At 39.2% G+C, this 19,690-nt stretch overlaps 1 protein-coding gene across 5 annotated transcripts in view; it reads right to left on the bottom strand.

Moving 5' to 3' along the window:
* Positions 1–1,670: 1,670 nt before the first annotated feature.
* LOC119661039 (ankyrin-2) overlaps positions 1,671–19,690 on the bottom strand; it is a 28,684-nt gene continuing 10,664 nt past the window's right edge. For 3 of the 5 annotated variants that reach the window (XM_038070214.1, XM_038070213.1, XM_038070215.1), the window contains exons 3-13: positions 18,433–18,543; positions 17,493–17,789; positions 15,545–17,413; positions 15,154–15,457; positions 14,964–15,078; positions 11,715–11,939; positions 9,863–11,631; positions 9,565–9,753; positions 5,887–6,810; positions 5,186–5,267; positions 1,671–3,238 (exon numbers count right to left, since the gene is read on the bottom strand). In XM_038070214.1, the coding sequence (XP_037926142.1) occupies positions 2,890–3,238; positions 5,186–5,267; positions 5,887–6,810; positions 9,565–9,753; positions 9,863–11,631; positions 11,715–11,939; positions 14,964–15,078; positions 15,154–15,457; positions 15,545–17,413; positions 17,493–17,789; positions 18,433–18,543 (6,234 nt within the window). In that variant the 3' untranslated portion in view covers positions 1,671–2,889. The remainder of the gene's footprint in view (positions 3,239–5,185; positions 5,268–5,886; positions 6,811–9,564; positions 9,754–9,862; positions 11,632–11,714; positions 11,940–14,963; positions 15,079–15,153; positions 15,458–15,544; positions 17,414–17,492; positions 17,790–18,432; positions 18,544–19,690) is intronic. The other 2 variants (XM_038070216.1, XM_038070217.1) reach the window with 2 other exon arrangements.

Raw genomic sequence — 19,690 nt, 5'->3', positions numbered from 1 at the left:
TTCGGCTGTAATTTCATCGGCTCCTGGAGACTTATGATTTTTAAGCCGATGGATTGCACGGGATGTTTCTTCCATTATTGGTAGGGGCACCATTTATCCGTCGTCTTCAACTGGGGGGACTTACAACTCGCTGATATTTTGGTTGTTGAGCAGTTCATCAAAGTACTCAACCCATCGTTCTAATATGTCCATTCCGTCTCGCCGTCTGCGACAACTTCTTTAGTTGGTATTGACCTTAGGACCGAGCAGACAAGTACGAGCCCCTTCCTCACTTAGACTTTCAAGGCATCGAATAGCCTGAAATGATACTGATGTCATGCCATAAGTAAGTGTTCGCAACTGATATGCACGGATGCGTTCACTGGGGTCGTTTCTCCACAAAATAATCTGGAAGGGTTGAACAACTTCGTGGACCCAAATTTTCGTGTACATCTTTTCAATGTCGGCAATGAACACGGAGTTAAGCAATCGGAAGCGAAATAGAAGGGATAACAGCTCGGATTGGACAGATATGTTGTTGATGTTGTTTTTTCGCGCATTGTTTGTACCTCCAGTTGCCGTTGCTTGACCAAACTAAGTCGCTCTGTGTGGACTGCTTCCTGCTGCTAGTGCCTGCGGTAATCATGTGTTGACCTCGGCAGATGAAGCAGACTCCTTTTGGGCCGGATGTAGACGAACAGGCTGCCAGTGTCTGTTGTTGTTGTGACCAGGGCCTGGCTTTATTGTGCATTGACTCTAAAGCCTGGAATCTGCTGCCAAAGAAGGCTAGCAATGCCTCCAGGCAAGCACTAGTTGACATGGCTCCTAGGTTGTGTCGTGGAGAGTTTTTAAACTAATGGCAGTCGCAATTGTAAGAGTTGGCTAGGATAAGAGCGATTAAGGAAGGCTGTTGTTAGGAGGTGCTTGTTGTTATAACGACCCTAAAGCAAAGTCCAGGCAGCCTTATAATTAGCATCGAGATTGTGAAGTGCCGCATGAGGCGTTCAGCTTCATCCTGGTAGTTGTTTTTAGGTATGCACCATTTGACTAAACAAGTGGAATTTAGGCCACTTCAAAAAAAAACCGCCGAACTTCGGATCATTATTTCGGGGATGTTTGGTTGCGCTCTTCGAGCCGATGGATTTTCGCATTGCCGGCATCGAGCGGCTGCCAAAGCTCCTCCAATCGCGTAATGGTGCGTTGAAGAAAGTCAGTTTCAGAGAGGATTTTTTGAAGTAGAGTAGAGAGAGCTTTGTTCCATCGATAGTGATTCGATAGTTTGATGGATGTGAACGAAATCACGTCGGGGTCACCTCAATGTTATTTGCCGGGGCAAGGGAGCGGTAAGTTTACCGCTAGTATTTTATGTTATTTAACAAATGGAAAACTCTGAAACTGACTTGGAAAAGTCTGAAGTTAGTTCGGAAAAATCTGAAATTAGTTGGAAAATTCGGAATTTGATTGGGAAAATTCTAAATTAGAGTTGCAAAACCTATACCCGGTTTTTGCAGGAAGTGTAGTATTAGCTGAAAATTTGACGAAGAGAGTAGGATAGATACCAACGCTTTGGTAGTTTCCTAATAATATCTTGATAATTAATTCCCCTTCTTTCTTCAGTATCTTGGAGCATTTCTAACCTAGACGTTATCTACTATAATTTAACAGCCAATAACAAAAATAAAGCACAAGGAAAGTGTTCAACTTATTCAAACGTTCTCAATTTATTTTGAAGTGCTTTGGCATGCTCGCCACAAATACAATAATAGACCTTTAAATATATATGTATATATATATGCTCTCTTTTTTTCAAAAAATGATTACCACCATTTCATTAATATATATAGATTTTTCTTTTCGAAGTAATATATATATATATATAATAATTTCACTTAATATCGTTTCAAACATTTCGCAAAGGTGTAAAAAATACAAAAAAAAAAACAATCATATGAACCTATGCACATACAGCGTTAATAATTCATTCGTGATGAATGCGTTCCACGGAGTGACCTTTTAACAATGTGATACTTCATTACTACAATATCAAGTCGCCAATTAAGAATGAAAAGGAAATTATTTCTGGGCAAAGAAAAAATTTGTGTATATATTTAAATATTAGATTAAACATGCGCCCATATAGATATTATTAAACAATGCAGATTTTTTTTACTACAGCCGTTTAGTTTTTACATTTCTCTTGGGAAAAATCTCATCGATCGATTAATAGCTAACCCATTGATGAAAAATGATGAGGAAGCATAAATCGCGTGAAGTACTTATGGCGAGACGTCAAACGACGGAAAACTGGCTTTTAACAATTTCTCTCATAATTATGCTCATAATATCTATGAATCTATTTATGAATATCTTCTGCACGTCACGTGAATTATCATTAAATTCACGGTGGTCTATAAACCCATATGAAGGAGGCAAGCTTGAAGGAAGGCAAAATGAACTGAGTGCGCTTATTTTAATAAATATCGATTAATTTTGTCAGTTTGGAAAAAAGCATTATGTCTAGATACATCCACTACTATGCAAAAAAATTTAGTACCGCTACATATTTTCAGATGTTAAAGAAAATGAGAGCTTTCGATTCAGTAGCGCCCTTAAAAAACACCTTGCAAACTACCCACCTCGTTCATTTTTGCTAGGCTTCCGTGCAGAAAATAAAGATAAATTTAGTAGAATTCGAAATTTCACTTTAAACTACGATTATTTTGTCACTGATTTCTTGAATCGGGAGAGGCATAAGATGATTGGAATTCCCTTTCGTTGCCCATCGGTTTGACACCAACGTCAAACTAAATTCGATACCTCAACACAAGTGTTATAGAAAACTATCTTTCTATCTTCAACATTGTTGCACATCTACAATATATATTTCTTTTGATTTTTGATCTTCTAAATTTAAAGATGTTTTCTTTCTTCTTGCAAAAATTGATCAACAATTTGTCGGATCGGTTTCTCTTGCACAATATCAGGAGCGCCAAACGACTTAAGACATTGCGACATTGATTCATCAAGTGAGGTTGTAGCAGTTTCAATTGCATCGGTGGCTGCTGATGAAGCAGCTTCTGCTACTGATGAAGCGGCCCCTGCTGCTGATGAAGCAGCTCCTGCTGCTAATGCAACACCGGATGCTACAGCACCGGCTGCCAAAGTGCCAATTTGATTCGATACATCCTGCAGGTCCTGTCCCTCATCGTGTTTTGTTGGTACGATTTCGGTCGTTGTTATTGTAGTTTTCACAACTTCACTGAAAATATTACACAATATAATTAGTTAGATGGCATTTTTCCTATCCAAACAAGCGGAGAGTTTTTAAGAAGAATAAAACATCTCCGCAGAAAAAAATGTTTTACTTAGGGGCCAACATCAAAACCGGGTATTTTTTAATGAATTGGCCTTTTTAAACAAATGGGAATATGGGGAGCTGGATACACGTTTTTCATTGATACATAGCTAAAAATTGAAAATATTCCTTGAGTGCAATAAATTTCGAAAATAGGGTAATATGCTATATTGAGTCCTCACCCCCCTATGTTTCACCCAGTATCATTTATTTATAATTTAAAACACGGTTGGCAAACACCTTCGATTAGGTGCTTCAGAGGTACCATAAGAATCCAATGTCGAGCCCTACTTTTCCGTCTCTACACCTTAATATTCCTTGTCCAAACGTCCCCAATTCCCAACCATTGAATTTGAGCTGGGGTCTCTCAATATATTCACGAAAACTTCTAAATCCGATATGATTTACAAACTGAACACATGTTCTGGAATGCAAATTCCCATTTAGATCTGATGCCCTATTTGTTATTTTTTCGTGCCGTGTAGGCCGTTACACGTAGTGAGCATGCCTTTCTAAATGTGACCACTCACCATTAACGCAACGGGGACGAAAAATAAAGGATATCAATCAGGCCGTTGTGAGCAAAACAGCAGTACTGGTTTACTGAATGCAGGTTCACAATCCCTCACTATGGATGCAGTTTTCTTAATGCCTGTGCCAAAATTAAGGGTGGGTACACCAGTTGTAAAGTGCAGTTCCACCCATTGTGGCCACAAGGACCTCGGTAGGCGCTGCAGCCACCTCCATGAAGCCCGGAAACACATACTCCAACAATTTTTCTAAAACATATTCACTCTGAAGGTGGGCATGATTGCATGATTCTTTTACCAGATCCTCGATGAGTCCCTTTCGATGCATGCGTCGCGGTCTACAACTGAACTTAATTCGCGCAACATGACATCCATCATTGTTAGATTTGAACACCCGCATGCCTAATCTATCCAATACGCAGAATGGCAACATTGTGCAAAGTCACGAACGATATCATAGCCTGTACTCAGTTTTGTAGACCGCTGATTTGCGGAGGTCACAATAAAAAGTTCTGTCTAAATAGCCACTCATATACTGATGCCAAGTGGAGGGATTCTCACCTCCTTATCCTATACAGTCCTTTGTAGTAGCTTGCCTTGTTGGCTAGGCAGTTTCTCTTCGGGATACTTTCTCCGAAAACAGAAAACAGTCGTCTTTAGGGGAGGTAATGCTATAAGATTTCCACGTGCTGTTGATCTAACAAGTTTCCTCTCCGGGATATCACTCGCTCTTCAACCATTCAGAGAACGCAAGCCGCTGCCGGAAGCGTTTTTGGTTCCGAAAATCCCCATTTTGCTTGATACGGAGATTCACTGCCAACCCTGGTTTCGGCATGATATGCGCAATCGCCTAACCAATTAGACGGATTCCCTCCGTCCTCCTACAAGTTGTTTGCAGCCAGAGGAACCCCCATCGGTACGTATGGTACTAAAATCCTCACTTTTTCGCTAGGCCTCAGGTTATTGGGGCCTTAAATTATCTTAAAAAAATTTTCAATCAAGGAGTTTGCTAATCGTTTGTATTTGTTTTTTTTTTTGCAGTTCAAGTGAAAGCGAATCCACTTTTCCTCTGGAAAAAGGTGAGTAGCTAGCACATCCTTATTTGTATGAATTGGAAAGTAAAAATTTAAAAGTTTACTCTTTCTGAATATTTGCCTCTATTGTGAGCCCTCTATTATCTTACCCTATTACCGATGGGTGGAATAATGTGTAAAAATTTCAACCACATAAAAATGAAAAAAATTTTGCTTCGAATAATACGCGTTTAAAGTAAAGTTAGAAGTTTAAAAAAGATATTTTTGCCTCAAAATATGATACTTACTTTCCATCTCCAGTGGTGAATTCTTCAACTTGTGTCCTTGTTACTGTCGTTGGTTGTTCGTTGTTTTGATAGAAGATAGCTTCTACAATTTAATGTTAAATATGAAAGGAAAAATCGAGAATTATTACGAAAATTTATAGTACAAATGGTATATCTATTAATTTTGAATGATACAGTTTAGATGTTTTGATTGTTTAGTTCATTAGATGCTTATAAATTTCCAATGAAGATTTGTCAAACTTCAATGTATTTATAAAGTGTGTAGACGCATGTTTTCTGGGATTAAATCGGGAATATATAATAATTTAATTAATTAATTAATATTGCTATAAATTATTAATGCGGCAATAATATATTGGAGCTTGTTGTATGTAAAGATACTTTCATTTTTTGAGGCTTTAAATCTGTATGATCTAAACAAGGAAAAAAGGGATTTTGAAGACAACAAAGTCTTGGAAGGAAGGACGAAATAGTAACAAAAGGTGGGGCATGCTACAAATTATATCGTTGAAACACTGAGTTGTAGTAATTGTACGTTATGTTATTGAACCTTTGTTCATAAGTGTGAGTCTATAATCAAATGAACCCTTGAAATTTTGAAAAAAATACGGATATGGGGAAAACAACATCAATTTCTTTCAAACAAATTTAAAAAAAGGAGCTGGCGGAACATACGAGAAATATTCAGATGTTATGAGTACCTGTTTCATCCTCACTCAGTTCAGTTCCCGATTCATGCAAAGCAATATCAGAATCACTGGATGATCCAAGAACCTTTTGTTGAGAACTGTTTAATTTCTCGGACGCTTTGTATTGCTCCCTATTGAGTTTATGTTGATTCAATGGTGAATCACTTATAACACTTAAATCTGATTCACTGGTTAATTTTGGTGAATTAGTTGGTATTTGTGCAGACGATTGTTGTTGTTGATTTTGATGCCCATCATTAGTTTGAGACACGATAGATTCAGTAGCTAATTTCGGAAGATTATTCAAATCGGGAGTGCCCTGCTGTCGTTGCTGTATATCATTTTCCTGGGTAGGATGTAACTTATTTTCTATCGACTCCTCGGTTACTGTTGTTTCTTGGATTAGATTAGCATTGTTATTTATGGTTGCGGAAGTGGTAGTAGTAGTGTCGAAAGATGAAGACATCAGTAAGTCAGAAGTATCGTCTGAAGCCGATATACCCTTATTATTAATACCTTCGTCATCTACATCAAGCATCGCATGAGCGCCTTCAGGTTCCCCTTTTCTATCGTTGTCTGTGTTCGATGCTAGTAACTGCTCTTGCGTAATAGTTTGACCCCATTCGATATCGTCCACAGTTGGCCTAGAATGCTGCGATTTACCCATGTTCGTTGCCATTACTACAGCCGTTTTTGAATGCTTTTTTATAGTTTTGACTTTGATAGGTGTTGAGGCTTTCGTTGGCACCGGAATCCTACTTGGCTCCTTATCAACTTGTTCACTATGTTCAACATCATCATTTTTTGTCGATTCTTCTAGATCTTTAAGAATTTGATCAGCAAGAATCTCAGCTGTTGCTATAGCATCCTCTTCTGTTATTTTACTGGGTGCATCTATTATAGGTTTGCTTTCACTTTTCACTTTCTTATCAGCTCCTTGTTTTGAATTATTGATATTTTGGTGAGTTTGGAGAGATATTACAGAGAAATATGATTAAATTTCATATTAGAAAAACAACTTAAGGAGAGAACATATTTAACAATACATTTATATATTGAAAAGGAATTAAAGGTATTGGTTAAAATGTCAGACACATATGATACTATACATAAATAAAAGTTTTAGAAGAAATCAAAAATTATAAAGAGGAAAATTATTCAGTTCGTTCGCTTTGAAAGTCAAATATTCCCTTTTTGCTCATTCGATTAAAATTGGAAAGAAGGCAATGCCATGCTATATATATAGATACGAGGGCTGTTTCAAAAGTGAGGACCCCAATGCGGTAATTTTACAGCGCGTTAAGCTAGGCGAAATCTGGCAATACCGCCCTGTTCGCTGGTTCTCCCACCACCGATCCCAAGAACGATTGCCGTCACCGCCAAGTACCAAGTTTCAATTCCCCATCCAGCGCATCAAGCCACCGTTGTTTGGATGACGTAGGCCAGGACGCCAGACAGTTTTTATTGATATCGAATTGGTGGACTTCGGATACGGTAATCAACCATTTCTGGAAGACTTCGATATCAATGTCTGCCAACAACAAAATTTAGAAGTGTCCTTCGTCAATGGGCTGCTATTTTCACACCTCGATCTCCAACTGGGTTGAAGCTATATTCGACAGGAGATGCCACTTTAAATATGGGACCTTTGCAAAAATTTAACCTACTCAGACTTCCCGGGACCTTGAAGTAGCCCTTGAACAATAGGCCAGTGGAAGGCGCCAGGAGTTGATAAGATGACAACTTTTGACTAAAAGGGCTCACTAGCACTTGCACAGTATTGGCAATCATTATCGTCGATCTAACATCCTTCACAAAAGGTATAACTTACCTGGTCTCCAAGGAACAGAGTGTCTCTTGTTCTTCAAATTGTCAACCAATTACTTGTCTTCTTACCTTCCCACCATCTACAGAGTTCTACTTTCATACGTGAAAATTTGAAAATATCTTGATATTCATACATTGATAGCTGTGGAGCAAAAGGGCTTCAGAGGAGAGGGAGAGGAACAATTTGGAGTTGATACAGTAGCTGTGAAGCAAACTGTCAACCGAAAACGACTTCCTACATTGGTCAAGACTTGTCGAACGAAGTTACCAGTATCCTCATAAACTTCAGGAGAGACACCTATCAGACCTGGAATATACCATGGTAATCCGCTGAACTCGTTTGGGGGTTGGCCTGGCCTGGAATCCATTCGGAATCGGACTACGCTGGCCTGATACACATTGTGGTCGGAAGGTGGAAGTAGCATCGGATAGGTCACACATTAAGGAGGGACGAAAATTGGCTATGCCGTGCAGTGGAATCCAAGATGACCGACGAGTGGGTCGCCTTAAGGGCACTTAAGGATAAATGCAAGCGTTTCGCGAAGTCGTAGGTGGTGCTGAAACTCATTTCAGTTAACCGAGAGCGATGTCGCGTAGGTATGGTTGATGCGCTATACCCCACTAAGGAGTGAAGGGCAGTCATATATATTAAGGCTATCAGCGACGGAATTAGTCCTGACAACAGTAGTTAATTATTGTTTTCTCTTTTATAACTCATTTAAAAGTAACATCTGCCTTTCGAGATATTTGACTTGAAAGTGTATTGTAGTGACTGTCCAACTTTTTAATTGGTAGACATATACAGTCATGTCTAGACAATGATTTGATGCGATTTTTTCGTTGGTTGGTATTCGACCTCATGTCGTTTGCCTGCTTAGACTATTTCTTCGGGTTTAAGCTACAGAAACAATGTACTGGGATCCAAAATTACCCAGTTCTGGTGAACACACTATAATTTATTGCATGCACTTATCAGCGTATTAATGTTCATTCTCTGTTGATTCTTACTTCCTTCTATAGGGTTTGTTAATAACAAAAGCGAAGAAAGATTTGAGAACTCAGTTCAGGAATTTAATTGTAAGTTAATAATGGATAATTTATAATTAACAGTTGGGATGAAAAGTACGAAGCCTAACACACAGAAGGCGCTACTAGTATTAAATTCGTTGATTTTTAGTCACCTCTAACCTTTGGAACACACGTCTACAAATTTGACAGTTCTCGAACTATTAGTTTGTCGGATAGAGCATCTTAAATGAATTTCGGGTGTCAATAAAGCATTGCTTTTTACCGAAAAAAAAAAATACTGTTAAAGCCAAGATTTGGCTTGATAAACATTATTTGTTGAGAAGTGCTCCGCTAAGTTTAAACGAGGCGAAATGAGTACCGGGGACGATGCACGTAGGGGACAGTAATAAGTGGGACAACCTCTCAACAGATAGCGTGATAACGCTTTCAAGCTTTCGTGTCCCAAAGAGGCTGTTACCGATGAAAACATCAAAAAAGTCCGCAAAATAGTTTTGGATGACCGCAATGTGAAGTTGATCGAGATAACTGAGGCTCTAAAGATATAAAAAAGGAACGTGTTGGGTATACGAAAGCTCTGTTCATAGTGGGTGCCGCGCAAGCTCATAATCGACCAGAAACAACGAGTTGACGATTCCGAGCAGTGTTTAAAACTATTCCTCCATAAAAATAAAATTGTTTTTTCCTATGTTAGCCTACGAACCCTTCAGCCCAACTTTTATATTACATATAAAAATGAAAGAAAGCACCCAAACTAAACGGAGAACACAGACACATAATGAATCAATTTGTGCAATACATAAAGCTAATATAAACATTATTACGTATTAAGCTTACCTTCTTGCTGAGAAAAATCTGTAGTTTCTGGCTGTGCAGTTGGAGGTATACGTTTCTTTTCAGCGTGCCAATTTCCCAATGCTGCCGCGTCAACTGGCGTTGGGGGTGGTGTTGATGTGCCATCTCCACCACCACCAGTCGCTCGATCAGCAGAAATGTTTAACGTCCTTTTAAGGAGCTCTTTATCGACTATGGAAATATATAATGCACATTATATGTGTATTAGTTAAGGAAAACTATTGCAAACTGCTTATAGAATTTATCAAGGTTATTTCGACAAATCGGATGCAGTACTTACTTTCATTATCATTCCTTTCCTCATTTTGCTCGACAGTATCATCTTTTTTTCCATTGAATTCAGGCTTTTCGTCAGATTTTTCTGTTACGTTATTAGAATTTAAATGTTTATTACGACGCAATGAGGTATCGCGCGATCCTGGACCCAAGTCTAGCTCTTCTTTTAGATTATCAAAACCACTTTGATCCAATTGCATTTTTGCAACAGCTTTTTCCATTTCATCCGTAACAAGTTCTAAATTAAAGACGCACTTATCGACAATATCGGAGCGCTTGATTTTGTGCAATGCCTGTTCCAGAGTATTGCCCGTTGCTTGCTTTGGTCCAGCTTGTGACATCCACAAACGCAACATTACCATCGCTCTCTGTGATGGTCGATCTGGATATTCGGCCTTAATTAGTTCAATATCTGCATCAGGTACGCCCAGTACGTGGGCCAATTCCTCCCAGTCATCACTTAGCAAGTTACAAATGTCCGAAAGACGTATATCCGCTTTTCGAATTTCATTTTCGCTGGTATTGATACCCAATCTGCCTAGCCCCCCGTTAAGTGTAACGCGGTAGTTCTGATCTAAGCTCCTCTGGCTTGAGTTTAGATCACGCCGGCTTTCTTCCACGATTTTCTCTTCCTTGAGAGAAACATTTAGGGTACAAATGGGCGTCTGAGGTGGATCACCTTTGGCGATTTTGGGGTCGTTCATAAAGCTAATCCTGCCAAATGGATCCTCTTGGTCCTTAATGCGAACTGTGAAAGACAAACGATTTTCACGGAAGGCGTTAAATTGCATGGTCAACTGTTCGCCGGACTTCATTATTGGAGATAGGTTTCCGATGAATTCTAGATAAATACTTTGTCCTTCTAACACCTCAACGTCTCGACTCTTTGCTACCTCTGTAAAGAATTCTTGCTGCTCAAGCGTTTTATCCTCTTTGTCGTCGGTCATGCAAAATACACTGAGCTTGGCTTCGGCCGCGCTAATTCGCTTGGCGAAAACTACGAACTTGACCATAAATGGAACCTTCGCCATGAAGCTATATAGCTCTGTAGCCATACGGCAGGCTTCGGAAATATTCCGGCAATCCATAAGCCAGAATCGTGCGGAAACAGTTGTTGTAAATGACACGCTATCCTTGACAAATGTTAGTGGTGTTGATCCTGTTACATCCTCCCAGATAGCTCGATTTTGCCCTCCGGTGATAGAGCATAAAAGTCGTAGGGTGGGTGCACTTCCTGAATATTGGTTGACCATACCCTGAGTATGAGCCCGAGGGGCTGGCATACTGAGAGTAATGGCCTTGTGGAATTTTCGACGTCTTGGCTCCACTGTAACGACAGGGGATACCGCCACCCCCTGTCCTAGGAGCTTGGCACAGTTGACCGGATCCACGGGCTGTGCTTGTAAACCAACACGAATTTTCTTTGTTAGAGCATTAGGCGGAAAAATAGCTTGCACTTGGGGAACCGCTGTTGATGACACTGTACCGCCATCTGGCCCGATTGCATGCACTTCCTGACGAATTCGGGAGACTACCGCGAAGAAATGAGGGAAATCGTGCGTTACAATTCGTATGATACGATTTGTATGTAAGTCTTCGAGTTGATTTAGCTCATTGCTTTCAAACGTTTCATTCAAGACATCACATACGGCTTCATCGCTATCTTGCAAAGTATGCTCACGCCATGTCTGTCCGTTATCCGAGCGAAGAATAATAATTTCACGCTCCTTTTGTCGTAGCGAACCAAAATGTGGGACTTCCAGAATTACAGGCCTATTTTTTTCACGCGAATGAAGAAAGCAATGGGTTTACCTTTAATTTTTTTTAAATTATTAGTGATTAAATGAGATACACACCCTAAAAATTTCGCTTCAACCGGTGATAACTCTAAAACTCGACTGACCAATGCTTCACCTTCCATCAATGGCGGAGGATTTGGTATGCGTTGTGCCTTAACATAGCGACATGTTATTCGCGTGGGTTGTGGTGCAGCCTTTGGTGGTACAATAACGCGCACGCCACTATGACGACATCCACGCATTGCACCACCTCGTGCATCGACCAGAAATGACACCAGAAAACTTAAAAAAGGATGAAGATATTCAAGGATTACAACATTAAAAAAATAAAATAAAATGTTGTATAATCTAATATTAAACCATTTCAAAATTTATGATGAGAGGATGAATAGAGAGTATGAAGAAAACCAATTATATCTGGCTAGGCTTCACCACTTCCCGCGAATTTAAATATTCGATTGGGTTAAACTATAGATATTTCAATTTTTTTCTAACGATCTGGAGGTGGTATCTAGGTTTTGCAAGTCTGATTCAGGCACGTGTCATTTTTACAAAAATTAAAGTGTCCTTTCCGGTGCGCGAATCCGCATTTTTCTTCTCTCCTCGTCCTTAGCTTCGCAAAACTCACAACAAAGGACATCCTCCAATATAATGGCCTGAGGGTATCAAGGAAGGGTAGGAACTTCAGAGGTCGCACCTCATTAAACATTTGAGGCAAGAGGGGCAATGATCGAGGATATGACCCGTCGTGGATCCAGGTGGTGCCAGGTTTAGCTCGAGTGTGTTCATTTCGTTAGGGTCACACGAATCTCCGCGTTTGTTTAAGTAGTTTTCAGGATTCAATGCGGACCCACGCACCGAAAAGGAAACGTGAGGGATCGAAGTGGTCAAAGGATATTTGACATTCTGATTTTAGAATGGAAAATTCTGAATTTGAAATTGAAAATCTTAAAATTGACTTGAAATCAGTTTGGAAAAATCTGAAATTGGTTGGAAAATTCGAAATTTAATTTGGAAAATTCTGAATCAGCCTCACAGACAAATCAGTTTTACATGTACTCATCCTCAGAATAAAATCTTAATTTTGAACGTGCAATAATAAAAATTGGAAAAAAATATAAATGGCGAGACGAAAACACGAAAGCTACTAGATGTTAGTATAAGCACAAGATAAAGGATCCATGAAAATAATTAAGAAATTTAATAAATTTAGTGAAGACAAACAAAAGCATCGCACAAATAATTACTATACTCGCATGTTAGTTAGGTGTAGTAGATTAAAGTTCTATAACCTTCGGTTTTCACTAGTTTACGCTACGACTATTGATTTCTTTATTCGGTTTTCACGGCGTTTAAATTATTATTATAAATTAGATATACTTATGCATTTTTGATACCTTTCCCGACACATTGGATGTATCTTAATTCGTCCATTCAAATTTTGAAGGTATATTTCAAAGCCCTCCAGTGGATCACCACCCCAACTGGATTTTTGAATAATAATGTGTTTTTCAAATTTGGTTTTAATTTCACATTGTTTGTGTATATGTATGGGGATGTAGGGTTCCGTGTCGTTGTTTCCATGGAAATTGTTAAATTACAGATCGACGATTGTTGTGTTGAAGATGTTGATTTGGAGGTGATTGCAAGCCCGATGATGCGTTTAAGATTGAATTTATAATTTAAGATTGTTTTTTTTTTTAATATTGTACATGTAGTTTCCAGTTTAAGATCATCGTGTAAAGGATTAATTATTTTCGTAGTAGCATTGTTCGCACAATTTTATAGAACGATGACATTTAAAATGTTTATTCATCCGAATATGTATGAATCGTGTGTCCATGCGGTGATCAAAACGACCGAAAAAGAATTGTACAACAAAGAAAAAATGTTGCGATAAAGTTGAGGACTATCAATTTAATTTTCCAACAGATTTTCATATATAATGCTCTTGTAAAATAACCAAAGGAAATTATCTTTTGGAGACTGTTAAAATATTTAAGAGAGGAAAGAACATGCGTTATTAGACTCTTTTTTTTTTGTCTTTTCCAAAATTATAATAAATAATCATCAAATGAAATTCTGCTTCTTATCGGAGGTATATCATCCGTAAATGAACCATTTAACCAGACACCTTGTTACTGTAGATGTTTTACCAATTTTCCCCGTAATTAGTTTCGACCTATTATTGGCTCAAATATTAAGAATCAATGATTTTTACTATGTTAATATATGTCGTTTTAACAAGCGTTTTTTCGGTTGAGGGGCATGTCAAGTAGGCAAAGAGATGATGCCAAGAAAGTATACGGACTCAACTTGTACTCTGCAGTAGGCGGAATAACAGCATTCTAGCAAAATTTACCCTTAGATATTTCGTTGGAAATTCCACCCTCGTCAAATGCATTTTGATTTCCCGGAGTGCTCTCACTGTCACTCGTTTAATTTTAAATTGAAATTGAAAAATGACTAAATAAATTGGCACTATCTGTATCCGCCCTGCCCCCTTTAACGCAACATTATTACCTCGGAAAATATGTTTTTGACTTAATGCCTGGGGGTATTAGAAGGATGTGTATCAATCTCTCCAGATTCGAAGCCTAATCAAAAGTGTTTTAAAATATAGTTTTTACAGCCCCGTCTTTATGACAATTCACCATCACCTTATTTTCTTGAGTTTTCTATCGGATATTTTCTGAGGATCCTTCGCAATTTTTTATTCCCCATTTTCCAAGCGAACCTAAAATTCTTTCTAGATATTTTCCGCTTTTAATTACTTGTTAAACCTTAGTCCACTACATCAAAGTTGATGAAATCAACACCGCTATTATTTCGCTCATATGTATATACAGTATCTGTCCCTCGAGTTATGAATAGTATGCCTGATCGCATAGGGGATGGTGTCAAAAATGGGGACGGGGTTACAAAATATTAAATGTAAGGAGCTGTTGGGTTTACACAATATTATGTCAGTCGATGGCATGTTTTGTTAATTTATGTTAAAAAATTTGGCCTTTATACTATCCTAGCGTTCATAATTCGATGGGCAGATACCGTTGGTTTATATATATATAATTTAAGCATTAGCAGCAACTGATTGGCAGCTGTTGGTTAGAATTTTTTTTGTATATGCTTTGCAACAAGAAGATGATGAAATGACATACAAGCCTTTTTTACGAAGATATGAGATAAGCATAAACATCGAAGATGATCATAATAAAAAAATTAAATATAAATAAAATGAAAAAGAAATGGAATGAATGATAGGCGAAAAATTCATTTAATAGCACTGATCGCATAAGTACTTACCCAACGTTAATAGGTTGCCGGACAATATTGACATTATCTATTGATTTGATAATATACGGATTAGATACATCAGCGTTGACATAATTACCGGCCACTGATGATTCATTACACGAAACTAGATATGGTTTGGATCATTTGATTTAATTGTCGACAAAAAAGATATTCCAGTCAACGAATCAATATTACTAACCATTTTTTTGTTCACAAATGCCCTCATCAGTTGTATCGTATTTCATATTATACGATGTATTTTTCAAGTCATCCGTTGCCATGTATTTATATTGATGCTGATCGGCATTATCTTCAATAATAGCCTCATCCTCGGAATCTGACATGAAAGCTTCATGCATTGATTCTGGTGCGCATACCTTATATTTCTCCTCCAATACTCCAGTGACTGTATTCGAAATGCTTGTTTCAGTGACCACTTTCAAGGTTTCCACAGCGGTAACATAGCCCAATTTATTGGCTATGCTTAAAGCAGTATGGCCCGTCTGTAGAGGAAGGCATCAATTTGAGATGCTTGGTCTTTCTAGATTCGCAAACTAAGTCAAAAAAATCGATTGTCTAAAAATACTTACATTTGTCAGGGCATTCGGATTCGCCCGATGTGTCAGCAGTAGGTTAATTATAAGGGTATGTCCCTGTTGAGCGGCCTGATGCAACGGGGTATAACCAACATTTGTGCTCAATTCAATATTAGCGTCATTCTCCAGCAGAAATTTAACCATATTGACTTGTCCAAAATGTGCAGCGACATGGAGGGGAGTATATCCGGCTTTAGTTCTTTCATCTATCTTTCCATTATGATCCAGAATGACACGTGCTACATCAGTCTTATCTTCTTGTGCACACAAATGCATAGGAGTCAAACCATTCTTTGCAGCTTTATTGCTGTCTGCTCCATGTTCCAGTAATAGTTTCACCATGTCAACATGTCCTTCCTGTGCAGCAAGATGTAAGGGTGTGAAACCTGATTTACTTTCAACATCAGGTTTGGCTCCATATTGAAGCAAATGGGTTGCAATGTCCATTTGATCCTTCTTGGCAGCTATATGAAGAGCAGTATGTCCATTCTTAGCGCTAATATGCGGGGATGCACCTTTGTCTAATAAGAGAAGGGCTACATTTTGATGATTATAGTGACAGGCGACATGGAGCGGAGTAACTGAATTTTTGCCTTGAACATCGATTGCGGCGCCCTTTTGTAGAAGATGTTGAACGATGTTGATGTGACCATACTTGGCTCCCAAATGTAGTGGAGTGAACCCCTTTTTCGTAGTGGCATCAAGCGAGGCATCATGTTCAATAAGAACAGCAGCAATCTCCTCCTGTCCCTCTTTAGCAGCTATATGAAGCGGAGTATAAAGGTCATTGGTCACCGAATCAACATTTGCTCCATGCTGCAGAAGCAACATAACAATGTCGGTGTTTCCCAACCGTGACGCTACATGTAATGGAGTCTGCCCTTCACGGGCTTTAATATCCACCTGTGCCTGGTTTCGAAGAAGTATTCTGATAATATCAGTTTGATTCGCTCTGGCGGCTAAATGAAGTGGTGTCTCTCCGCGTACAGTCGGTGCGTCAGGGTTAGCGTCATGTTGTAGTAAGTAGATGACAATATTCATACATCCCATAAAGCTGGCAACATGCAAAGGGGTCAAACCACTTTCCGTTGTAGCACTTATATTCGCATTGTTTTTCAGCAGCAGCTCAACAACTTTAATGCGATTCTTCTTGCAGGCTATATGCAATGGGGTGAATCCATTGAGAGCACGTGAATTCGGGTCCGCATTGTAGTCAAGCAGCAATTTAGCAACCTTTACGTGGCCACAATGAGCTGCCACGTGTAAAGCAGTTAAATAATCTACCGTAACGTCATCTACTGGTGCGTTATGCAATAAAAGGATTCTAGCAGCTTCATCATGCTCACCCTGTGCGGCCATGTGCAATGGTGCCAAACCATTTTTAGTTTTCGACAAAATCGGCGCATTATGTTTCAGCAGAATTTCAATAACTCGTTCATGCCCTGACCTAGCAGCACAGTGAAGTGGCGTTAAACCGTCGCGTGTAGTACAATCGATTTTTGCACCTTTCAATAGCAACAGATTCAGCATATTGCTCTTACCCCATTTGCATGCCACATGAATCGGAGTTATATTGTGCTTGGCCGTGTAATTAACATCTGCACCCTTCTCGATTAGTAAATTCGCGACATCAACGTTTCCATAGTGGGCAGCTATGTGTAATGGTGTAAAACCACTTTTTGACGCCACATCTGGATTGTGTTCGTTCTCAAGAAGTAGTGTAGCAGCTTTCACGTCATCTTTTTTGGCAGCTATATGTAAAGCTGGCAAACGTACCTTACCTCGTGAATCACTCTCAAGGAGTACAGCAACAACTTTATCATGCCCTTGCTGCATAGCAACAGCTAAAGGTGTGAATCCATCCTGAAAGAAACGTATTTTGTAGATTTACAGGAGACTAGAGGAGTTCTATAGTGGAAATAGGAAAGAAAGAAGAACTAACCTCAGTTGCTAACGATGGATTGGCACCTTTTGCCAATAAATATTTCACACAAGCGTCATGATTCTCTTGAGCTGCCATATAAAGCGGTGAGAAGCCAGTCAATGATTGTACATTAACATTTGCGTTATACTGTAATAGCAATTTAATGACCTCCTTTTGACCGGCTAACGATGCAATATGTAAGGCTGTATTTCCTTTTTTTGTTGCATTGTCAACTGCTGCCCCGCGCTTTAAAAGTTCATGTACGATATCTACATAACCATCTTTTGCAGCTAAGTGAAGGGCATTCAATCCATTCTGTTTCATTTCATTGAAAAGATTTTGCAAATTAAATAAAATAGTATTAAATTCTGAAATTATCAGATTATTATGAATTAAGCTCTAATTTTCGTATCACTACCAAAAAATAATTCCAAAAAAAAACAACCCCAAACTTCTTAGGCTTCGATATGAAACTTTTAAACCGTCTTAATTTTACTTGACATAATCCCTTCTTAGTTACGTGGCGGCACAGCGAAGGGAAGAACCACCAACTGCATTGCCGGTGAAGAGAACCGCGGCTGCTGTTAAGAGAGCAGGAAGGCAGAGTCCTGTCGGCTCAGATCGTCGGAGCCAGCCCCTAGCATTCAAGAAAGAAAGCAGCTCTCCCACCTTATAGCTAAAAATATCTCTGAGGTCCCCAAAAAATGGTCCACCCAGACACTTCCTTTGCAATTGTCCAGCTCTAGCTAGAGTCAGGTTACGGACTTCAAATTCTTTCGATGATTTTCTTTGCATTCTATCTCACAGACTGTACGTTACATTCTTGTAAAAAATAAAACACAGACAACTCCTTTTATTCCTAACTAACCCCATAAAAAACCAGATTGTTTTGATCGTCCTTTCTCTTAGTATAAAAAAGGTGCTTGTTGGAAAATTTTTAATTCAACTTTGTACTCACCGCATTGCACGTATTAATGTCGGCAACCTGTCCCGATTCTAGGAATTCAATCACTTTTTCTTTATCTCCGCTGCGTGCAGCTCTTAAAAATGATATATTAGCGTCAGTCGCCTGTAAGAAAAGTAGAATTAAGATAGCGAGTTGATTTTTCAATATAAACTTCGTTAAATAATTCAAGATTAACATAAATTCCATGGGCAAATAATTATTTCAACGAACATTTTTTATTAATGAATCAACATCAAAATTTAAAAGATACTTAACCTAGCAGGAATCCAAGAAAGCAAGGAGTAACGGAAATTAGTCCGCGAGAAATCTAAATCCGAATCCAAGGAGGGGTTTAGAGGTGAAGGCGATATCATATTATTGTGGCCCAACACATTAACGTGATTCAGATCCTTTCAAATGTTGTAGTTCGGCAATTTAAATTGTGTCCAGGGACACAGAGGGTATCGCCAATATCTTTGTCGCTTGGGGCATGACTACTTAACGCATTGCCTATGTGTGAAACAATCACGAAAGCGTCATAAATGTACGCCTCCAACGCTTGCAGAGTGGGTGGCCTAAGAGCGAATACTTTGTCCTTCATGACCAATTAGAAGTAAAAATTCTTGGGGGTCAGGTGGGAGGAACGGTGAGACCATTCAATAGCCTCACGTCGACCGCTAGTACGTCCTTGGAATACGTCATCTAGGTAGCCAGGGACTATGACTCCATAATGCGGTGGCGCACAGTCTTGCTGGAATTATAGGCCATCAAAAGTGGGAAGCTGCTATATTATTGGGTGGAAGTAATTTTCCAGCATCTCCAGGTAGCTGTGAGCGTTGACATTGCCGGCAAAGAAATAAGGGCCGTAAACACCTGCTTCTGAACTTCTACCTCACACAGCCAATCCTCGATGGTTTAGCTGCTGCTTCCAAACAAGGTGCGGATTTATGAATTCTCAGGAGATTGTGACGATTCACGTGTCCTGGTAAATTAAACTGAGCCTCGTCTGACCACAGGATATTCGAAAAGAACTTAGGATCGACTGTCAAGATCGCAATGCTGCAGTCTTCGGTCCGGATCATCTTCATTGAGGGCATGCATTAACCGTGATCGATGATATTGAAACTTCAATTTACGTCTAGCTCGTATGAATGGGGATCGCGACATATCCGTCTGCAGACAGCCTTTATGCGAAAACGTTTCAGGGGACTCTACCAGGAGGTCGGTTATGCGTTGTAAATTCTCTTCCGTGAGGGCACTCGACGAACGC

This window comes from Hermetia illucens, chromosome 7 (assembly GCF_905115235.1).
Source record: "Hermetia illucens chromosome 7, iHerIll2.2.curated.20191125, whole genome shotgun sequence".
Lineage (NCBI taxonomy): Eukaryota > Metazoa > Arthropoda > Insecta > Diptera > Stratiomyidae > Hermetia > Hermetia illucens.
Note: the sequence above shows the minus strand (reverse complement) of the source record. Positions and strands in the feature narration are given on the sequence as shown.